General features: G+C 44.0%; 2 protein-coding genes across 2 annotated transcripts in view; one reads left to right on the top strand and one right to left on the bottom strand.

Moving 5' to 3' along the window:
• Nucleotides 1-6889: 6889 nt before the first annotated feature.
• Nucleotides 6890-15915, bottom strand: CLBA1 (clathrin binding box of aftiphilin containing 1). Its single transcript, XM_054286937.1, has 5 exons — nucleotides 15451-15915; nucleotides 11784-11932; nucleotides 10275-10404; nucleotides 8446-8559; nucleotides 6890-7459 (listed from the first exon to the last, which is right to left on the bottom strand). Exons 1-5 carry the CDS (start codon nucleotides 15913-15915, stop codon nucleotides 7292-7294), a joined length of 1026 nt encoding a protein of 341 aa, XP_054142912.1. The 3' UTR covers nucleotides 6890-7291.
• Nucleotides 15916-17159: 1244 nt separating this feature from the next.
• LOC128943777 (protein AHNAK2-like) overlaps nucleotides 17160-20398 on the top strand; it is a 127911-nt gene continuing 124672 nt past the window's right edge. Inside the window, exons 1-2 of the mRNA XM_054286688.1 lie at nucleotides 17160-17517; nucleotides 18169-18255. Of these exons, the coding sequence (XP_054142663.1) occupies nucleotides 17160-17517; nucleotides 18169-18255 (445 nt within the window). The remainder of the gene's footprint in view (nucleotides 17518-18168; nucleotides 18256-20398) is intronic.

The raw sequence follows: 20398 nt of genomic DNA, 5'->3' as shown, positions 1-20398 counted from the left end.
CCTGGGGACCCACCCAGTGCTGGGGGCTCTGGGCTTTATCTGGTTTTCCATCAGGCAGTTTGGGTTCTGTGTTTCAGCCTGGACCGAGGGCTAGATCGATCCCTGCTATCGTCTTCTGAGTTTCACACTTGCACATTGCTTTTTGGTTTGGATTTTGTTTTTATTTTTTCCTTCTTTTTTTTTAATTATAAAACTTTTCTTTGTTTTTGAAAGCTGCAGCACCTGTCTTGGAAACTTGCAGTTGTAAAACCTTTTCTTTGGTTTGTTGTATTTTTTGGGGTTTTGTTGTTCTGCTGAGGCTTTTTATGAGCGGAGTGTCGGCAGAGGGGAAAAAATGTTGCCTGTGTGTTGCATCTCACAGAAGTTGAAATCCTGGCCCTGTTGAAGGGGCCAGGGTGTCACCTGGTATTTCTAGTCTTAACTGATGCTGTGGCACACCTGCCTTGTGCAGAGATCTCCATTTTTTACTGTGACTCTCCTGGTTAACAGTTAGCTGCCGACAGAATTTGGTATCCCAGGCCAATGGAGAACCATTTCAGGCCACATCCTCGCAGCCATCTGGGTTGTTCAGCAACTGAAGGGTGTAAATGTATTTATATGCATATATTGTATTGATTCTAATATAAAACTTCTGATCTAAAGCATTTTGAATTGCTGGATAAAGGGATTTGTTTGAAGGGTGTATAACTAGTTCTTGAAGAGGTACAGCTTCAGAATGTACACAGATTGTGCATTGTGTATAGACTACTCTGGCTTTTCCTCAGCCTCTACTTTTGTATTAAAAATATGACTGAATAAATCCTTGAAATATTAAGGGCCTTCTGCACTGTGATGAAACAGAGATGCGGTTAAAAATGTCTTTAAATTCAGTGGTGAGGGATAAAATAAAAAGACTGCATCTAATCTCTTTTTGCATTTGGAAATATGGAATGTTACTATGCAGTAAAGATATTTTGGTATGAAAATTGTATCATATAGCAAATAGTGATCACTTAATAAATCCACTTACCTTGCAGTCTCTACAGAAATGGAAGAGAAGACAACTTGCTTTTCAACATTTATGTACTAAAGTTTTTTGTATACTGCAGCAAAAGATTTAATTGTTGGTAGATCTTTTATCAACAATTCAAAATGCAATTTTTGTACAAGTCCTGGCTACAGAGCTCTGTTTCTAATTGGTTGCTTGTGTCACAGTGCCAAGACCATGAGCTGGTGTGTAATGCAGTTCGGTTATGTTTGGAATTATGTGCAAAGGGAAGTTTAATTTTTAAATATGCACAAATTAATTTTAAAATCCTTCCATGTAAAATGAAGTTAGAGGCTAGTTGTGGTGGACCTATTTATTGTATGTTTGGAAATAAAAGCCACAGTTTTGCATTTAAACCAGTTATACTTTGGAGCCTTTGGTATGTGACTGTTTTAAAAACAAAGCATAAAAAAATCTATGGCACCCTGCCACCTTTTCTTTGGTCTTTCACTCACAAAGACATAACATTTTTCCAAGGCATTTGAATCTTTTTTCCTTCTCCATATTCCTCCTCTCCCCCATCCTTTGTCCCTAGAAATAATAAACACCTTACAAACCTGTACAGAAATAATTACCCATCCCAGGCCCCATAACAGGGGAGGGATGAGGTTCCACATGAGGTTTCCACATACCCTGAAGGATGGATTCCTTTAGGGAAGCACCACAGCTTGAGCTGGGTGCCTCCAAAGAGGGACTGTGAACACTGCAATTCCTGGGCAGTAAGTAATATAACAGTATATATATAACAGTAATAATTCAGATTAATAATAATAATAAAGTCTGGGGGTCTTTGTGGTGTTTGCTCCTCCATTGCTCAGTGGTCCTTGTCTTACACAGCATCTCATCCTCCCAGTTTGGAATTTGGAATCTTCTAATATTGTTAACTCAGTGACCACAATCCATAGATTTTCTCTTCTTCAGCTATTGATACCTAAGCTGCAGCTTTGCTCTGGCTCTTAAGTTTTCACTGAAAAGCACTACACCCTCACAAAGGGGTTTGTCACCGAAGCAGGGATGGCCTACAGGGCATTTTCCAGCTGGTGGGGCAGGGGATTCCTGTTGGGAACAGGTGACACAGGGTTTTGGCACTGAGCTGTCCTCTGGGCTCTGTCTCCAGCGCCCTGTGAGGGTCCCCAGCCCCTGCAGCTCTTGTGTCCCTTCAGGGGCTGCTGTGCCTCAGAGCAAGTGTCACATACAGGTGTCCTTGACACACACAGTGGTGGCTCTTCAGGCTGGACCAAAGCCCTGCCTCTCTGGGCTGGTGAAGGGCTGCTTGTAAAATCAAACCAGCAGCTCCAGGTTCTGACTTTTCCTCTAAAAAACTCCTCCTCTACCCTCTTCCTATTGTAGACCTCTGAGATCCTGACCCTTCTGCAATGAACTTTTAAGGTTTGAATTGAAGCAGAATCACCACTTCCCCTCATTTTTAAGTGTTTAGAGACGAACCTCTTTATGAGCCATGCCAAGAATTACATCAAGCTCCCTCCATTTTAAGGGAATAAAGGTTTATATCATCATATAGATTGAGGCATCACTTTCACTGATGAGACTGCCCTGGGTGCTGCTTACAGAATTCCCCTTCCCCTTGCCATGGAGCTGCTGACCACAGTGTGCAAAGCCCAGGTGTAGAAGGAGCTGCTCACAAATCCAGTGCTGTGCCCACCAGTGCCATCAGCTCCTGGAGTGACTCATTCCTGAGGAAGCTGCCGTGGATGCTGCGCCACAGAGCTCAGCCTGTGCCTGTGGCAGCAGAAAACGCTGCCTTTCAAGGGTGTGCTGCAGTTCAGTGCTTTAAGAAAAATATTTGTGGGGCTTTCAGTGGTGTAGGCTTTCGTACATTGATTTTAGCCACGCTGAAAGATCTGAACTTATGGCATTCAGAGCAGCACAGCTCAGGGCAGAGCTGCTGGGCAGGGCTGGGTGCTGCCCATGTGCTCTGTCCAGCTCTGTGATCTGTCTGCTGGAAGGCACACTTTAAAAAACTAATTTTCCAGCACAATCAACAATAAAATACACAAAATTAAATAGCTTACCCATTAGTTCTGTTAGGAAGATGAGTTATAAATTAGCAGCAAAACTAATTTTGAGCTGCTCAAAATCAGTGTTAGAAATGAGGCATTAAGCCCTGAAGTGTGTCTGTAGAAAAAGTAGAAGTTTGGGGAAGCTGGAGGATTTTTGGCATTTCAGGATTTGCCCAGCATTCACAGGCATCTCGCCTTGATTGAAAAAAGCAAAAAATGTTGCAACTTCATTCCATACATTTTTCCCTCGTCAGGGCCTGCTTATCCCACCCAGCAGAGCTCTAAGCCAGGCTGGCTGTGCTCTGGCATCCAAGCTGTGCTGTGGGAGGCAATTTAGGAGCTTCCCAGACATATTTCAGTAGAAGGAGCAAAAACTTCTTCTCTTTTGAATCTTCCAGAGTGGATCTGGAAACTTAGACTTGGATCCACAGGGAAGTTTGGGAGTTCACAATTAGTTTGCAAGTAGCTCAGTTTTAGCCAAATTCCTTTTGCTGGCTTAACTGGGGTAGGCATAATCCAGGAAGTCCCATTTTTAAACTATTAAAGCTGATCTTCATTGTCACTAGAGTGCTTTTAAATCCTGCAATAACCTTGCATTTTGAAAAAAAAAATCTTTACAAGATTTATTTTTTTAATTTGTTTTCACTCCATCTTCTGCATATGCAACTAATGGTGGGCTTACAGTATGGTTAGAAATCATTCTGGAGTCTGACTGTTCCCCCTCTTTTTCTTGACTTTTTAAAAAAATATTATAACTAATTAAATTCCACCTTTTAGAATATGCATTGAAAAATTTTCAGTCTTTGATGAGTCTTTGAACTACAATGAAGTTGGTTTGAGGGGTTTTTTTCTGAAGAATGTTTGCAGCATTCCTTCCACAAAGGAATTTGTAATTTCAGTAATTACACTGCTGATTGGAACTTCGGAAAACTTTGTTCTGTGGGTATATTTTCCCTCTAATCCCAGCAGAAGAAAGAGGCATTCCTGCCCAGAACTCCTCTCATTGTCACCTTTTTAAAATCCTAAGCAAATGTCAGGAGCCTGCAGTGTTTGCTTTCCACAAACACAGAGTACAGTGACACGTTCAGTTCATCAGAACTCGGGATGTCACAGCTCAGAGCTCAGAACTCAGGTTAGAAATGGTGAAATTTGGAGCTTTAAATGTGCCGAGGTACAAAGTGATATTAACTCTGCATGCCATTTCCAGAGCACAGACATCGGGTGCCCCTGGTGTCCCCTTTGGGGACACAGTGTGTGCTGGCACTTTGGGACACGGTGTGTGCTGGCACTCTGGGGACACAGTGTGTGCTGGCACCTTTGGGGACACGGTGTGTGCTGGCCTTTGGGGACACGGCGTGTGCTGGCACTCTGGGGACACAGCCTATGCTGTCCCTTTGGTGACACGGTGTGTGCTGGCCTTTGGGGACACAGGCAGTGCTGGCCCTTTGGGGACACAGACAGTGCTGGCTCTTGGTGACACAGGCAGTGCTGGCCCTTGGTGACACAGTGTGCTGGCACCCGGGCAGGCTGCCAGGCCAGAAGCAGGGACAGCGGCAGGGACAGCAGCAGGGACAGCAGCAGGGACAGCAGAGGGACAGCAGCAGGGACAGCAGAGGGACAGCGGCAGTGACAGCAGCAGGGACAGCAGGGACAGCAGAGGGACAGCAGCAGGGACAGCAGCAGTGACAGCAGCAGGGACAGCAGCAGGGACAGCGGCAGTGACAGCAGCAGGGACAGCAGCAGTGACAGCGGCAGGGACAGCAGCAGTGACAGCAGAGGGACAGCGGCAGGGACAGCGGCAGGGACAGCAGCAGGGACAGCAGAGGGACAGCAGCAGGGACAGCAGCAGTGACAGCAGCAGTGACAGCAGAGGGACAGCAGTGACAGCAGCAGTGACAGCGGCAGGGACAGCAGAGGGACAGCAGCAGGGACAGCGGCAGGGACAGCAGAGGGACAGCAGGAAGTGACTCAGGGTGTGAGCGGGCGCCGCTGGCGCTGAACGCGTCAGAGGCGCTTCCGGCACCCCTCGTTTCCCCGAGAGCCACGGGAGGCAGGGCTGTGTTTGTGCCATGAAATGTGCCTGAAAATATTTTGCTACTCTTTGGTTTGTGTCCCTGATCTTTTGTCACTTGAGAGAGCCCAGTTTTGTCTTTGTGGGTACCCCCAATGTGCCAGTTGTGTCCCAATTCCCATGGGGGCTGAAGGGTTGCCAGAACTGCCCAACCTTGAAGCTGAATTGAATTACTTTGCCATTCAAATTTTGCCAGTCTTTTCCCCTGGAATGGTGAATTCGTTATTCCAGACTGGGAATGGGAGTTACAAAGCCCCTCAGTGGTCTAATGCAGCCAGTGCTGACAGGTAGGGAGGGCTCAGCTGGCCCAAAGCACCTGCCCAAATGGAAAAGTCCTGGAAGGTGGAGCCCAGCACCTTTGGAACCCCAGTAGTTCATTTCCCTGCTGAATCACAAGGGCTGAACCCTTTTTTTCCCATTCTGTACCTTGGACAGGGCTGTAAAATCTGCTAATATGGGGGAAGATGACGTATTCACCCTTCTCCCAGAGCAACAGCGCCCAACAGTTTTCCATCCATTCATCCAGTGCTCACAAAAGCAAAGGCAGAGTTGAAAGCCCAGAGGAAAAGAGGGCTCTGATGCATCAGTGAATGTTTTACACACTACAAGTTGCCCCCTAAAGCCCCTCTGCAGGCCTCTGCTTGTCTGAAGGCATAAAAATGGGATTTTAATCTTATAATTGATTTTAATAATGTTTCTTACTAACCTCAACTATTCATTCACCATTTACTGGCAATTTAACATTTTGTGAGTTTATGACTACTAATTAAACCTATTTAATACATGTTTATGAGCTCTGAAAGAATATAAGGGAAACTGGAAATTAATTCAAATCCAGGGTTAACTGAAAAAGTTAATCCTGTTCTGGTATATAGATGGAGTTTCTAGTTTGGCATTGCAGGACTCCCTCCAGGGCCAGGGGAGCTGCAGAGCCACTTTAAAGAGCATTTTTCCAAATGCCCTGCTCCATCTACTGAGTAAGCAGGACAGAGTTCACCCCATGCTAATAGCACCGAGGTATCATCAGCATTACTGAAGTTATTACAGCAACTGTGAAGTCACTGCTGAACAGTTTACTAGATTGAGGGTTGAAGTCTGCCAGTGCTTTACAGTATTCTTAATTCTAAGAAGAGAATATGCACATCATTAAATAATTAACTGACTTCATTTTGGAACACCCAACTTTGTTCGCTGCTTTCAACACATAAAATATCAGCTGCCGTGCTTATCATCTCTTTAAAACAGAAATCCATATAAAATCTCCATATTCAGAATGGCCAGAGCAGCAAATAGATCAGTAACTTGTGCAAAAGTTACTGCCAATGAATAAATGAAGCTGTTGCAGTTGGCAGGGAACCAGCAGGGATTCTCCTGAGTGACAGTGCAGTGCATCCCCTGCGGCACCCAGGCATGCAGGAAGATGGGCAACACTTGAAAGTTTCCATAAAATCTTAAAAGGGCAGGAATTTACACCATTATTCACATCCTGAACTGCACCACTGCTGAGCTTTTACAAGCAGGGTGTGCATGGTGTAAGTGTGGCTGGATGAATCCATGTCCTGTGACAATCAGCTTCAAAAAGCTTCAAAGGGTGATTTATTTCAGCCAGAAATCCATCCCAGAATGAAGCATTCTGCTGCCTACACCCCTGTCACCACAGCAGGCTTCACCAGACAGAAATTAAAACACTTTTATTCTAAACCCCACTCAAAGTCCCCAAATGAAGAAAGGCTCTTCTCGTCACAGCCAGCAGTGGCAAAGCCACAGCTCTCAGCTGATCCACACTGGAGCAGTATGAGGAGAGATGGGGGCAAGGCACATTACAACACACCTGAGACTTGGGAAAGAAGGTTTTTGATTGAAGATTAAGGCCTGGAAGGTCAGTATTTCAGGAGAGCCCACCAGAGTTATCTCCAACCCTGGTTGCAGCTGCAGCATTTACTGTAAGAGACATGACTCTGCAGCAAAATGTAGCAGGGCAAAATTACAAAATTTGACTTCTCAACTAAACAGGAGAAATGTTTTCTAATAATGTGGCCTTATGTCCCTCAAATACAGCAATTTGTCACTTTGCTAAAGAATGTCTGTAGTCTATAGTACCAAGTCAGTAACAAAATGAAGGTAAACTGCATTCAGTTCAAAAAAAAAAAAAGAAAAAAAATTGCATTTAGTTCAACAAACATTACTACCGAAAAATTTCATTTTTAGGTTGTGTGTAGAAAAAATCTGCTTTTTCCTTGGGATTGTTATACACTGTGTGTTTTCATTTGATGACGTGGTCTTCAAAAAGAGGTTGCAGGTGAAAAGGTGACCATGTCTGCAGTCCGGTGACACAGAAAGCTGAGTGAAAAGAAAAATTTAGTTAATTTTTTCCATCCAATAGGAGGTTAATCACTTTGCATATGCTAGCCTAATTTTTATAAATTTTCATTAAAATAATATTTAAAATTTTATTTGAATTTTTTTAGAGGGAAAAAATGGACATAAATATTAAGATAAATGGAAAACATCCCATTGTAAGATTTGACTTACTTCAAATTAGAAATAGCAACATATGGTTTTTAATTAATTTTTCTTTGAGACACCAAGCTGCAGGGTTTGTTCTTTCCCTTACAAGGCTATCCCAGAAAAATATTTTACTTTAACTTTGTACCACCGTTCTTTTTTCTTTTATTCCTTCTTTGTCTACCTCAAACCACTTCTCTTTTTTCTAAACCTTGTGCCTGTATTTTACACATTTCCAATGTGATTTGGCACTGTGATCCCCCCCTCATGTGCTCACTGAAGAAAGCAGAACTGAATTATGAAGGAATGAGCTGTCCAGTCCTTTTAAGTTTTATTTCTGAATTGTCCAGTCTATCATTTCTTATGTACCAGGTTCCCAGACCAGTTATACACCCTGACTGTCCAAGGCAGTAAATAGAATAAAACAGAGCAATGAAAATGTGTCTCAAACTATCTGTCTCCACAACAGCTGCTCAGTTTTATTCTGCACTGAGGAAGGGACCTTGGGTTGAGTATATTCCTCCAAAATACCTTGCTAAAAAACAAAGTGAGGTGACTGAGGTGTTTTATAGCAATGGAGAATGACACAATTTTCCTTCCAGCTTGCATTGCTACAGCAAGAAACACACAAGTGCCAAGGTATCCTTTCTGAAAAAGTCAAAGAGGTTTCAAAGACCAAAATCCAACTCCACATCCAAAAGTTTTACCAGCACCAAGCCATTCCATGAGACCATGAGCTGGAACAGCAGGGAGGAGCATGCTGAACATGCTGAACACACTCCGTGGTTCTCTGGAGTTCTCACTCCCAGAGCAACCCTTACCTTGGTCTGGATCAATGCTTTGCAATCATTAACACTGAATCCATCAAATCCAAAGTCCTCATTATCTTTGACATTTGAATCTTCAAAAATATCAGCCTGGTTCTCTGAAACGTCCTAAAAAACATAATTTGCATTTTATTTATTAATTTGTTTATGCATTTCTCTCTGATTTCAATGCATACAACTTAAAGAGGTTTCCCTCAAATTACAACCACTAGATTTTACTTTCTGAAGCTGCATTTTATCATGTTTCCCTTTGCATTAAAACAATTTTATGCCAGAAATAGTTCTACAGATGATGCCTTATGTTTCAGCTTTTGTATTTTTCAGATTCTGTACTGCATTAATGCATAACTCTGAGCTGTGTATAGAATGCTAGCAAGCTTTCTTCACATTTTGGTCAGACTAAACAATCCTTTTAGGCCTGAGAAACAAGGTCATCAACACAGCTTCAGGCCCAAAAAATATAAACAAAATTAAACTGGGGAGAGAAGCAAACTGGGGGAATGTGGTTTCATTACCTGAAACCAAAATTGGAAAATTAACCTCTGATATGCAAGCAGACCAAACTTATATCCATCTGAGAAAACTGGTGACTGTTGTCAATCTTGGGTTTAGCCTCTGCAAGGCTTTGCACTGCCCAAGGAGTTTCCTTTGAAAGCATTTCAATAAATACCAAATTTATTCTCTAACTCTGTCTAGCCTCTGCTCCAGGTAGCTCCTCAAGGCATCACCTACACACATGAATTTGTGACTTCAATTAATAAAAAACCATTTCCAATTAGTATTAGCCTTAATTAGCACCAAAGCATTGCTGAGAAATGCCTCTTAATCAGTAATGTTAAAAGCAATACAGTTTTCCATAAATAGATAAGAATGATGCAAGTTTAAGCTACCTGAAGAAAGGAACAGAATGGGAGTTTAGCTATGTTAGAGAAATGTCTCCAATTTTCTCCCTGTTAAATTACAATTCTACAAAGTGACTTTTTCAAGTGCAAAACAGGTTTCCACCTTCAGCACCATCCTTCTGTTTGCATATAACTTGCATGAAAAGTCAAATACTCCCCTAAAATCATTACTTTGCCAACCCCATTGCCACAGCATTCAAATAATCAATTGAAATAGTTACTTCTGAAAATTATGTGTGACTAATGAACCCCAGCTAAAAAATTGAATTCCAAACCATCCCTGACACCTGTACCTTCTCAAAACAAGAGATTGTTAAACAGAGACATTTCTATTTGAGATCTTTCAACACTGCTGGTTTGGTTTCAATCCAATTTAAAACATACTCTCCCTCAAGCCTCACAAAACCAGACAGAGGAATAATGTGAGGAAAGGGGAGGCTGAACACACTTTCAGTTTCTTCACAGTAAAATCATCCAGCAATTACTGTAACAGCCTCTCTGATTCAGATCTGATTTTCACTTAACAGAAAGTGAATACAGATATTAGAGGCTGACAGTTTCCTTTCACTCTGTGCAAAAAAAGTAAACAATCCTGCTGCCCACACACCAGGGAGCTGATTCTCCATCTCTACCACCTGAAAGCTGCTTCTCCCTCTCTACCAAAGCTAATAACAGGGAACTGTGCTGGGCAGACTTCACTAAAGACAATTAAAGTGTGATCCTGCGCACGTTTATAGTTACTTACACATGAAGGTGAGAAAACACTAAGCTATTGTCTTTAAAAGTTCCCTGTTAAAAAGAAAACAACCTTGTGACTCACCCAGATCTGGTCCCTCCTGCATCTGCAGGTCCTGCTCACAGAAGATCAGATTCCCAGCCCAGTGTTTATGCTAGCAGAATGGAAAACCATTGTTCAATTACCTTTTGATTTGCATCTACTCCGAGAACGCTCAGGAGGTTTTCTTGGCAATGGGATTTACTCCAGGGATGTCTTGAGCTGGGGGCGTTATCAGAGTCCCTGAGTGCTCTCCATACATTTCCAGAATCCATGCTAGGAAACAAAACACACTTTGAGGTTTCCAGTGAACACATGCAACAGGTATTTTCACTACACACAGCTGTTAACTAACCTTCACCTAACAAGCAAATTGTCTTAAAACTCCTTTACAGTTGTCCAAGCTGCCAGCCCAGGGCGCTAATGAGCTGGCACGACAATTAGTGGGGGCAGTAAGTCAGCAGAAGTGTTTGTTTGTGCTCCTCAGATAAGAGGGGCAGGAGAAGCACATCCCAGAGACTGGCACATGCCAAGGGCTCCCAGTGTTCAGCTGTTTCTGTGAAATGTGGGCAGAGTTCAGCCCTGTCAGCTCTGCACTTTGCCTTCTCTGTCTCTCAAGGCTTTCTCCATCCCACAGGTGACACTTCACCTGTCCCACAAAACAAGGCAAAGGCACTCACTGCTGAAACAGAGAGGAGAGAGCTCCCCTGATGTGGTTCTTTGCATCCTTACACTGCATTCATCACAGATAAAAATTCAGCTGGGCTTTACTTAACTTGCAGTTGTCATTTACCTTAGTTACCCATCACAGCAGATTCAGAAATTTTTGTTTTTACCTAATAGTGCAGTCCTCTTTACAATTATATTTCTCCACAAGTTTGATGCTGATTAAAATATAACACATATGCAGGGAACTTGGCTGAAAGAGTGCCCACATTAAAAGTTTTACCTACATTTCTTCTGAGTCTTAGGACATTTCTCAAGTAGGTCTGACAGTCCTTTCTAGACACAAAGCCTCCAAGTTATGAAAAAACAACTGCAATGCTGTTCAGTAACTACAATACTGCTCTGAAGCTGCTGATCCTTAAAAAACATGGAACAGAGCTAGAAGTGTTCCAGCTGTTGCTGGAGAAAGCTTAGCTAATGATACTAATTGCTATTAACATAGCCCAGGAAAAAGCCAGATGCAGCACAGATTCTGAAGCACATCTGGTTAAACATGAGAAGAAGTTACCAACTGGGAAAACTGAGAGGGGAGGAAAAAAAAGCAAGTTGTTAGTGGAAGCAGCAGCCTCCAGTGATGAAGAAATAAGTGGGATGTGCTGTAAAGAAAGGACAAGCAAACAGGAAGAACAGGCTGCCTGTTGGGTTCTGGCATTCCAGAGGCTTAGTCATAATGAGGCACACCAACAGCAGGAAAAACCCTAAGCAGGAATTTGTAATTTTGATATATTCCCTTCATTGTTTTCCAATGGCTAAGACACCATCCACTTCCTTTAACAACGCACTACAAAACTGGTCAGATCTATACTGAATGCACAGTACTGAAAAGATTTTTAAGTGCACCACTGATTTCTAAATTATGAAACATTGCAATTGATGAGGAGCTTTTCCTTTCCTTTTTTTTTTTTTAACTGTTAATATAAACTCATTACCAGAGTTGATTCTTCAAAAGTTCAGGAATCCAAACATCTTCATTACTTGCATCAAGAACTTGCTCTAAGCTTCTTATGCACTCTCTGGACTGTGGCACAAAGACTTCTGGAAAGCCCAACTTAAATATCTCCTCATAGCTGTGGTCTTCCTAGAAAAAAAAAAAAAAAAGATTTTTATTACATACATCATACAAGCCATCCCTATAGCTCATGAAGGACCTAGTCCAAAGACTGCAATAATTCTAGAGATTGTCTTCTTGGTTTTAGAATTACTATTACTATTACTATTACTATTACTATTACTATTACTATTACTAGTAGAGGGACTGAGCTCATATTTCAGTGTTTTGAGTATTTTGAGTACTTAGAATTAGAGGAAGCAAGAGTCCCAGAGCTTCTGATGATCCTTACTCTTTAACTTCCCAGCATCTTGGTCACAGACTTGCATATTTAACACTTGGAATTCCTCCTTCTGCTCAGCTAATTCAGTCCAGGTCAAATCTGATGTATCAATTCAACAGCTTCTTTTGCCAACTCAGTGTTCAAACACCCCTAATTCAAATGTAACACACCTGCCAAATGCTACAGTTACCAATAAATACTTGCACTGTGCAAGTCTGCAAAAAAGCTGGGGTGAGGATGTTTCTATATCCTTGCTTTGCACCAAACTTTTTCCAGGCTATGATAAAAATCAGAGCCAGATTTAAACCCTTGTTCCTCCTCAAGCAGTGATGAGCAGGTTTGGAGGAATGGCCACAGAACAGGAGGGATCCAGACAGGCTGAGTGGAAGTAAGCGCTACCAAGTGGGGTTATCTGACAACCAAGAAATACATATACAAGGGAGAACATGCATAATTTACATCCTATCCTAGGGGCATGCCATCTGCTTTGGAAGCTGTATCCTTTTATTCCTTCAAGCAAGGAATTACTGCAATTTTCCAAATAAAAGCAAATTAATTGACTTCACCACCCTGCCCAGGGACTGCAATGCAGGAGCAGCAACACTGTGTGTTCAAGAATGGAACCAGTCAGTTTGGGGTTTTTGCCCAGCAATCAACAATTTAGTCTGAAAACCCTAAGCATGGATACTCCATATTTTTGTAGTTTCATTTAATTGTAATTTGAACAGCTGAAATATTTCCACAGTGTCATTACACTGAACTCAGTCAGGTGGGGTGAATACTGAGAGAGTATGGATTTAATCTAAGGATGAATGGGCAAAATCAACAGAGCTGGTAGAGCTTCTGCACCTCTGACCATGCTTCAAGGAACAGAATCTGTGCCCCACGCTGCTCCCTCCTAAGTAAGGCCTTGCTAAAATCCTTCCTGATGATTCAATGCTGGGACATTCAGACACTCCTGGGTAAATTCCTTTGAATCTTGCCCAAAGTGTCACAATGCTTTCAATCAATTTGTAAATTATTTACAAACAGGGATACAACATGGAGGATCCTGGTGGATGCTCAAGAAGCAGAGCTCTGTGAAGTTACATTTGCTAAGGCAGGTATGGTGAGGGAAAAAACCAAACAACTTCCAGGTAGGCACCAAAAGTGAAGTGGGATGGGAGTCAGGGAAAAGCCAGGCAGCTGCTCTTGGCTTTGGGATGGGGGGAGTTACAGCCCCAGGGAAGCACTGAGGGCAGCACAGCTCTGCCTCAGCTGCAGCAGCTCCCTGGAGCCCTGGTGCTGCCCCAACACACATACAGGTCACTGACTTACAGTTTAGCCAAGACGGATCAAGAGATTTTTTTATCACCTTTACTACTGTCTATTTCGGTGAGTGTTTCTGCAACAAAGTTTGGGTATATTTCCATTTATCTTGTGGCTTTGTACTGATTATGAAAAAAAATCAATGTACGAAGTTCACATCAGTACTTTCTGAACAAATCCTCTATATCCTATTATATCAAAATACCCCATGGCTTAAACACATGCACCAGTCCCTCTCTCAAAGGCCAGTGCTTAAAGAGCACATGAAAAACCCTGGAAGTGTTCAATCCTGTAGGCAGAATACCCAGCTACTGCAAGGAAATTAATGATTGTTTCCATCTTAAAGCACATGATTCTGATCCCAACTGATGTAATTTAACTAACTGAAGCAATAAATACTCAAGGTCAGACCTCTGACCTGAGATGATTTCTAGAGGTCCCTTCCAACCCACCTGGCCTTTTTTCTATTGATCATACAGAAGCCAGAGTCCCAGTCCAAAGGCTTTGTGATCTCAAACTAACAACTCAAAAAGCACAAGGATAAAGGACAAGCTACACATGTATCTACACTCCAAGGAATATCCAGCAGCTCTGTGGTTCTTTCTCTACCTTGAGATGAGAAAAGACAACTTGAAACTCTAATCATGGTTAACTTATTTAACTCGTCCTGGACATTTCCTTCTGCCTTTAACAAATGCAAAGTAAAGAAAAGGCAAAAAAAGAAAAGTAAGATTAAGATCTACTGCTTTTGGACAGAAACCAAGCAACCTGCTATATTCCATTTCAGCTTCAGTCATTACAACATTCTCTTTCTCCAACAGAAGGGTTCTTGTCTGCCACTTCCAGCATTACAAAACATTTGAATTCTCTGTTTGTGCACACCAATAACCAGGTATTTTGTGTATCTACATTCAATCAGTGTGGGCAGCTTTTCCCACCTGCATCTTTGTGTTTTTACTAGTAACAGCTCTGCAACAAGTAAAATTCCTAGGCAAAGGGCATGAAATCCTGGCTCCAGGAAAGTCTCAGTTCCCTATGCACACTAAAATTCACCCAACAGACTACAAGCAGTAAGTTACTACAGCTACAGATTAACCCCACGGAAGTCTTAGCTGATTGTTCTCTCTTTTCAAATGTCGTCATTTAGGATGAAAGTAGTAAGAACAAGGAGATTTTGTTCTGTATTAATATGTTCTTTCTGCCCTTTTGTAACTTTCCTTCCCTTTGCTGATGCATGTTTGGTCCACATGGAAACACATTTATCCCCAACAATATATAACCCTTTACCTGAATTTTTTTTTGTGCTGATAAGAATTCATTGCATTACCTACTCAAAATTTTAGCTGTAACATTGTAAGAGTGAATGTTATATCCTATGCTAAAATATGAATTATATTATTTCTACTAATAAGTCTTGTGTGTCACCATCAGACTAAAATTCCAGAAAAACTGTTGATATTATTTAGGGAGTATACTAAATAACAAAAATACATTGGTTTCGCCAATTTCTGACTCAATGATATGTGGGTTTACTTCAATAAGTAATACTTCAATTCTGTGAGACAACTCACAGAATTTCTGTCCACCCTGCTTTTGTCACCCACCTTCCCCATTTGTTGTTTCTTATGCTCTTTCTTGTCTAAATTTTACACTGCATGTCCTTCAGGGCAAGGTTCATGGTGCCTATGTGCTTCCCTGCCTATGTGCCTACTTATTCCTGGTGCCTAGAAGCAAAATAGTGCATTACATTCTTTAAAGCTCTCCAGCAGCACAGCTTAAGTATTTGTCAAACACTGCACAGAAGTTGCTTTTGTTCCATTCGAGGTGGCTGCGACGTGGCTGGACAATTTCTCTGCATGTGCAGATTACCCTGTACAGAGAAGACAGATACAGACCCGGAGGTGTGGGAAGCAGAAACACAAACATTTCTGGTTTTTGGCTTGCTGTGCACACGTACCTCACTGAGAGAGCCCGAAGCCTCCTGCTTGCCATGGCACAGAGATGGCTCCGCACACGCGAGGGCAGCAGAAATGGAAATGCTGCAGCCGCCGCTGCTCAGCCCCACATCAGCTCCACGAGTTATTGCTGAACTCACCAAAACTTCAAGGTTATCACTGAATGTCTCTGATTTGTCTAAGGGCTCCGTGAAGCCTTCAAAATCACCCCAGGATCCGCTGGGTTCTGAGGGACTAAAGCTGCTCTCAGAAAACTCTTCACAACTTCTCCCTTCGCTGTTTGCTGCAGGGAGGCTTTGCTGCGTTGCTTCAAAATTAACAATTTCTTCATTGCTTGTCCTTTCATTCCAGCTACAGCCATTTCCATGGAAAGACACTCCACCTGCCCCAGCTGCCAGGTCTTTTGGAGGCTCACAGTGTGGTGTGTCTGCGTCACCAAGACTTTCTACCGCTGACAAGTTCTGCATCTTTGTCCAAGAGGAGAAAAATATTTTGTTGAAATCTGTACTGCAAAAAGGTTACTGAAGTTCAGCTGCATCAGAAATATGAGTGTTTCCAAAACAAAATCAAATTCTTCATTTCACTCCAAAGAATAACAGCACTGCTGAAAGAAAACAGGATGTCCTTCAGCCTCTCCTCCAGCACTCGGCATGTGCAGTTATTCGGCCTCACTTTCTGTGCAGAGTATTAAGCCTGCAAAGAAAGGATTATAAATAAATACCTCTGTGATAAGGCCTGTGTAGGAATAAAGATAGCTGATAAGGTAGGAGAAAGAATGCCTGCGTTAAAATAAACACATTCCAGCATTATCCACTGAAAATTGCTGTAGGCAAAATTATTTAAAATTTACACAGAACTATCTGCCCAGACCACAAGAAAGCCATTAAATTAGTGAACAATACCCAGCAAATACATAACAGAAGTCGCTGGATTATTAACTCAGAACTGACTGAGCACACTGGAGACAAACTCAAATAACTACAGTCAGCATCCAACACTTTAAAAATATTTTCTGTGACTACTTCATCCACCTCGTGTAAACTCAAATAATGCAAACTCAAATAATGCAAACTGAAATAATGCTATTTCTGCCGGCATGGGCTGCCCCATCCCAACAACTAGAATCCTGTAAAAACACAGGATTTCCAGCTATGTAGGTAACTGAGGCAGATCTAATAAATTCAGTTTGGCATCTTAAACGATACAGACCGTGCTGCATTGGCCGTGTTAGATTAACCCCATCTCCTCAAGCATTTTCCCGAGCTGGTTTGGGGGGCGGGTTAAAGAGCACTCACTAAACGCTCCTCTCCCGACCTGCCGCGGTGTTTAACAGACCCGAATGTGTGTTTGTCCCCGGGTTTCCTTCGGAGGCGGGCCGGGCACGGAGCAGGGGTGCGGCCGGTCCCTGGCCTGCCCCAGGGACACGCTGGAGTCCGGGAGCGACAGGGCGGGGGATGCGCGCCCGGAGCCGCGGGCGCTGCCCCGGGGAGGCGGCTGCTCCTCCCGCGGTGTCACCGGGCCAGGGAGGTGTCACCTGTGCAAGCAGGGAAATGTCACCGCTGCGGGCAGGGAGGTGTCACCGCTGCGGGCAGGGAGGTGTCACCTGTACAAGCAGGGAGATGTCACCGGTGCAAGCAGGGAGGTGACACCAGTGCGGGCAGGGAGATGACACCAGTGCGGGCAGGGAGATGTCACCGGTGCGGGCAGGGAGATGTCACCGGTGCGGGCAGGGAGATGGCACCTGGGCAAGCAGGGGGGTGTCACCTGTGCAGGCACGGAGCAGCCTCTCCACAGCAGCCTCTCCCCGAGCAGCCTCTCCACAGCCGCCCGCAGGCCGCCAGGGGCGGGCCGAGGTGTGCGGGGCGGGCGGCGGGGCCGGCACCGCCCGGGGACAGCCAAGCCCTCCCTCGGTGCCTCCCTGCCCGTGGAGGAGGCTCAGCGCATCCCCCGTGACCGCTGTCAGTCTGTCCGCCCTCGCTCCGCTCCCACCGGGCCTCGCTCGCAGCCGCATCCCCCGGGCTACAGCCCCGGAGGAGGCCGGGGTTCAAACTGGGATGTGAAAAAGAAAAGTATTCGCTCTTTTTTTCCTCCCTCAGCTTCTTGCTGCAGCCTGGCAGGCTAAGGAAGCGCCGTTTGATTGTAGTCGTTCCTGGACGCCTTTCATTTGAGACTAGCTAAAAATTCCCACATAGCTGGAAAGTTCCAGGATACAGATTTTAAAAATCAGGATACAGTCCACTCATTAACAGAACCTCAGGATTAAACAGTAGGAACAGACCAACAACAACCCTCTTCCTCTCTTCTTTTGCCCTCCAGGTATTTGGGTGTCTCTGCTGAGGCTGAGGCCTGATCCCCTCCTGACAGGTAAAGGCAGAAGCTGTGGGTGCAGTGCTGCACATGGGTCACCCCATGGCCTGGTGACCATCCCATCCCATCCCATCCCATTATCCCATCCCATCCCATCCCCAAGCTGGCTGGCTGCTCCCAGGCCTGGGGCTCAGAGGGAATGACACCAAGAAAACTCCTCAGCTCCCTGTCCTCAGGCTGGGTTAAACATCTGGGCAGTCCCAAGGAGCAGGGGACAGTTGTAAAAGCAAGGAAAGAGGTTTTCTGGAGCAAGGCCCAAAGTAAAAAGCTTTTTCTAGGCACTACAGTTCATATGTTTTCCAGCCCAGACACAGACACATGCACTCCTCCCACGCATCTGACTCTCATTCCAGGCTCTGGTGCTTTATCCGAGGGCAAGAGGCTGGATTTGGGAGCCATGCCCAGACGCAGAGCCAAAGAAACTTTATTGGCAACTGCCTGTAAGGGTTTTTTAAATGTGTTTTCTTTCTGCTCCGGAGCGGTTCCTGCCCTCCCGCGGCAGCTCAGGATGTCGGACCGGCCCGGCGGGGCTGACTCAGCCCGAGCGCCGACACCGCCGGGGCCGCGGGCACCCAGGGCTCTCCCTTCGGTGTTCCAGGGAAATCAACATTTTCTTGCAGGGACTGAGATTGTTTTGCTCGGCTTTATGCTTTCACCTGTGTCTTCTCGAAGGAAAGGCCACCAAGAGGCGGCACACAGGCTGAGGTGATGCTCTCCTCCACAGCGCTCAGCACCCGGGGGTGCACTCACCTGTCCTGTGTCACCTGTCCCATCTCACCTGAACCATATCACCTGTCCCTCTCACCTATCCTGTGTCACCTGTCCAATGGAGCTCCATCTCACCTGTCCCATCTCGCCTGTCCCATGGAGATCCATTTCACCTGTTCTATTTCATCTGTCCCATTTCACCTGTCCCATGGAGCTCCATCTCACCTGTCCCATCTCACATGTCCCATCTCACCTGTCCAATGGAGCTCCACCTCACCTGTCCCATCTCACCTGTCCCACCTCACCTGTCCCATGGAGCTCCATCTCACCTGTCCCATCTCACATGTCCCATCTCACCTGTCTCACCTTTGCAGGGATATTCAGGTGCTGATCGGCACCAACACCCTGTGGGCTGTGTGGGTTCTGCAAACCCTGCAGGTTCAAGGTGTGTCTGCAGCACAGCGGAGCTCTGGCAGAGCTGGGCACCTTCAGAAGCTGCCACAGGCCTCTGACACCAGAATGTGGGAACAAAAGGAAACTCCAGCTCCTTCTTGCCAGGGTAGCATCAGGAACTCTGAAGGGCTGGCCAGGCAACGCTGCTGTTTGCTCTCCCCAGCACAGCTCACAGCCCACCTGGGAAAACCCAGCTGCCAGCCCTGGGTCCCTGCAGGGAGCAATCGGCTGCAGCATCTGCTGGGTGTAACCAAGCTGCCTCCTGCTCCCAGGCAAATGCTGCTGAAAACGCACACAGACACAAGAAAAACCTGCACTGGTGTGGTTTGGGGAGGTTTTCATTTCAAAAAGGGTCAGTGTGAAGTAGAGATGTCCTGCAAAGGGGATTTCACCTGCCCCATCTGAGTTCAGCCTCTGGGCTCCGCTGAGTGTGTGACAGCTGCTGCTGGATCACCAGCTCCTGCTTAAATGACACTGGGTTATGTTACAAGCATCACCAATCTTGGATTAAGAATTTTCCCCTCTGAAGTACAGTGGGATAAAATTCCTGTTATCTGTTTGGGGGAAATAAAGAATTTTATAGTTTTGTCAGACCAGGCCTTGTGCATAATTACTGCATTAAATCAATATTTTCTTTTTGAACTATCACCATGGGGGCTTGGTTTATTACTTTTGCTTATTTTTGTTTTGAATAACTCAGTCCTTATTTAAAAGGTAAAGAGGTCAAAAGCTTCAGACATGGACTATAAGCTTATATTCAGACACACAGGTATGCATCTGCCAGAGCAGAACACCGTTACTCAAAAATTCACCACTGCAAACAACTGAATTGACTGAACACTGATCTTTAACTATTATTACTGTTCCTCTCAGCATTCCTGCTGGAAAATCATTAGAGTTTAGTACACGTACTCTAGAATTATTATATTTTTCTTTTTATCCTTTTGAAAAATACCAATTTGCAATGAAAAAATTCAGCATAATAACTGAAAAGTGTTTACTTTCAGGTCAAATCAGCACCATGCTGCTGTATTACAATTTTGTGTTTGCTTATGAAAGACCTGGTCCTGGATTACTGAATTGTGTGGCTCCCTTGTAAATGACCAGGATTGGTTTTTTATGGATTGCTTTTTCCTTCATTCATTTTTTCTTTTGGAAAAAAATATAAGCAAGAGATACCTTTGTATGCAGAATTTTCAGATTTCCTTGGGCTTACTTAATTGAAATTTTAAACAACATTAACTTGCTATTAAAGGACTGAAATATTTTCTTTAATTTGTATTAAATACTTGCATATCTTTTCTTGTAAAAAATAATACATTTATCTGAACTGATATAAAATGTCACTTAGAAAATAGAAGCAAACATGTTTCCAGAAGCAAATAAATAATTTTGAATGACTCAGAATGGCATTTCAATAAA

The sequence above is a fragment of the Melozone crissalis genome, unplaced genomic scaffold (assembly GCF_028551555.1).
Source record: "Melozone crissalis strain CALT ecotype California unplaced genomic scaffold, PUWL_Pcris_2 ptg000056l_1, whole genome shotgun sequence".
Taxonomy (NCBI): domain Eukaryota; kingdom Metazoa; phylum Chordata; class Aves; order Passeriformes; family Passerellidae; genus Melozone; species Melozone crissalis.
This window is presented reverse-complemented; position numbering and strand designations above follow the sequence as displayed.

Excerpts from the sequence above, each read along its gene's own strand:
- CLBA1 (XM_054286937.1), bottom strand. The coding sequence starts at position 15,915 with ATGCAGAACTTGTCAGCGGTAGAAAGTCTTGGTGACGCAGACACACCA. Across the intron at positions 11,933-15,450 it reads CTTCGGGCTCTCTCAGTGAG|GAAGACCACAGCTATGAGGA; the intron begins GTACGTGTGCAC and ends TTTTTTTTCTAG. Across the intron at positions 10,405-11,783 it reads CTTTTGAAGAATCAACTCTG|CATGGATTCTGGAAATGTAT; the intron begins GTAATGAGTTTA and ends TTTGTTTCCTAG.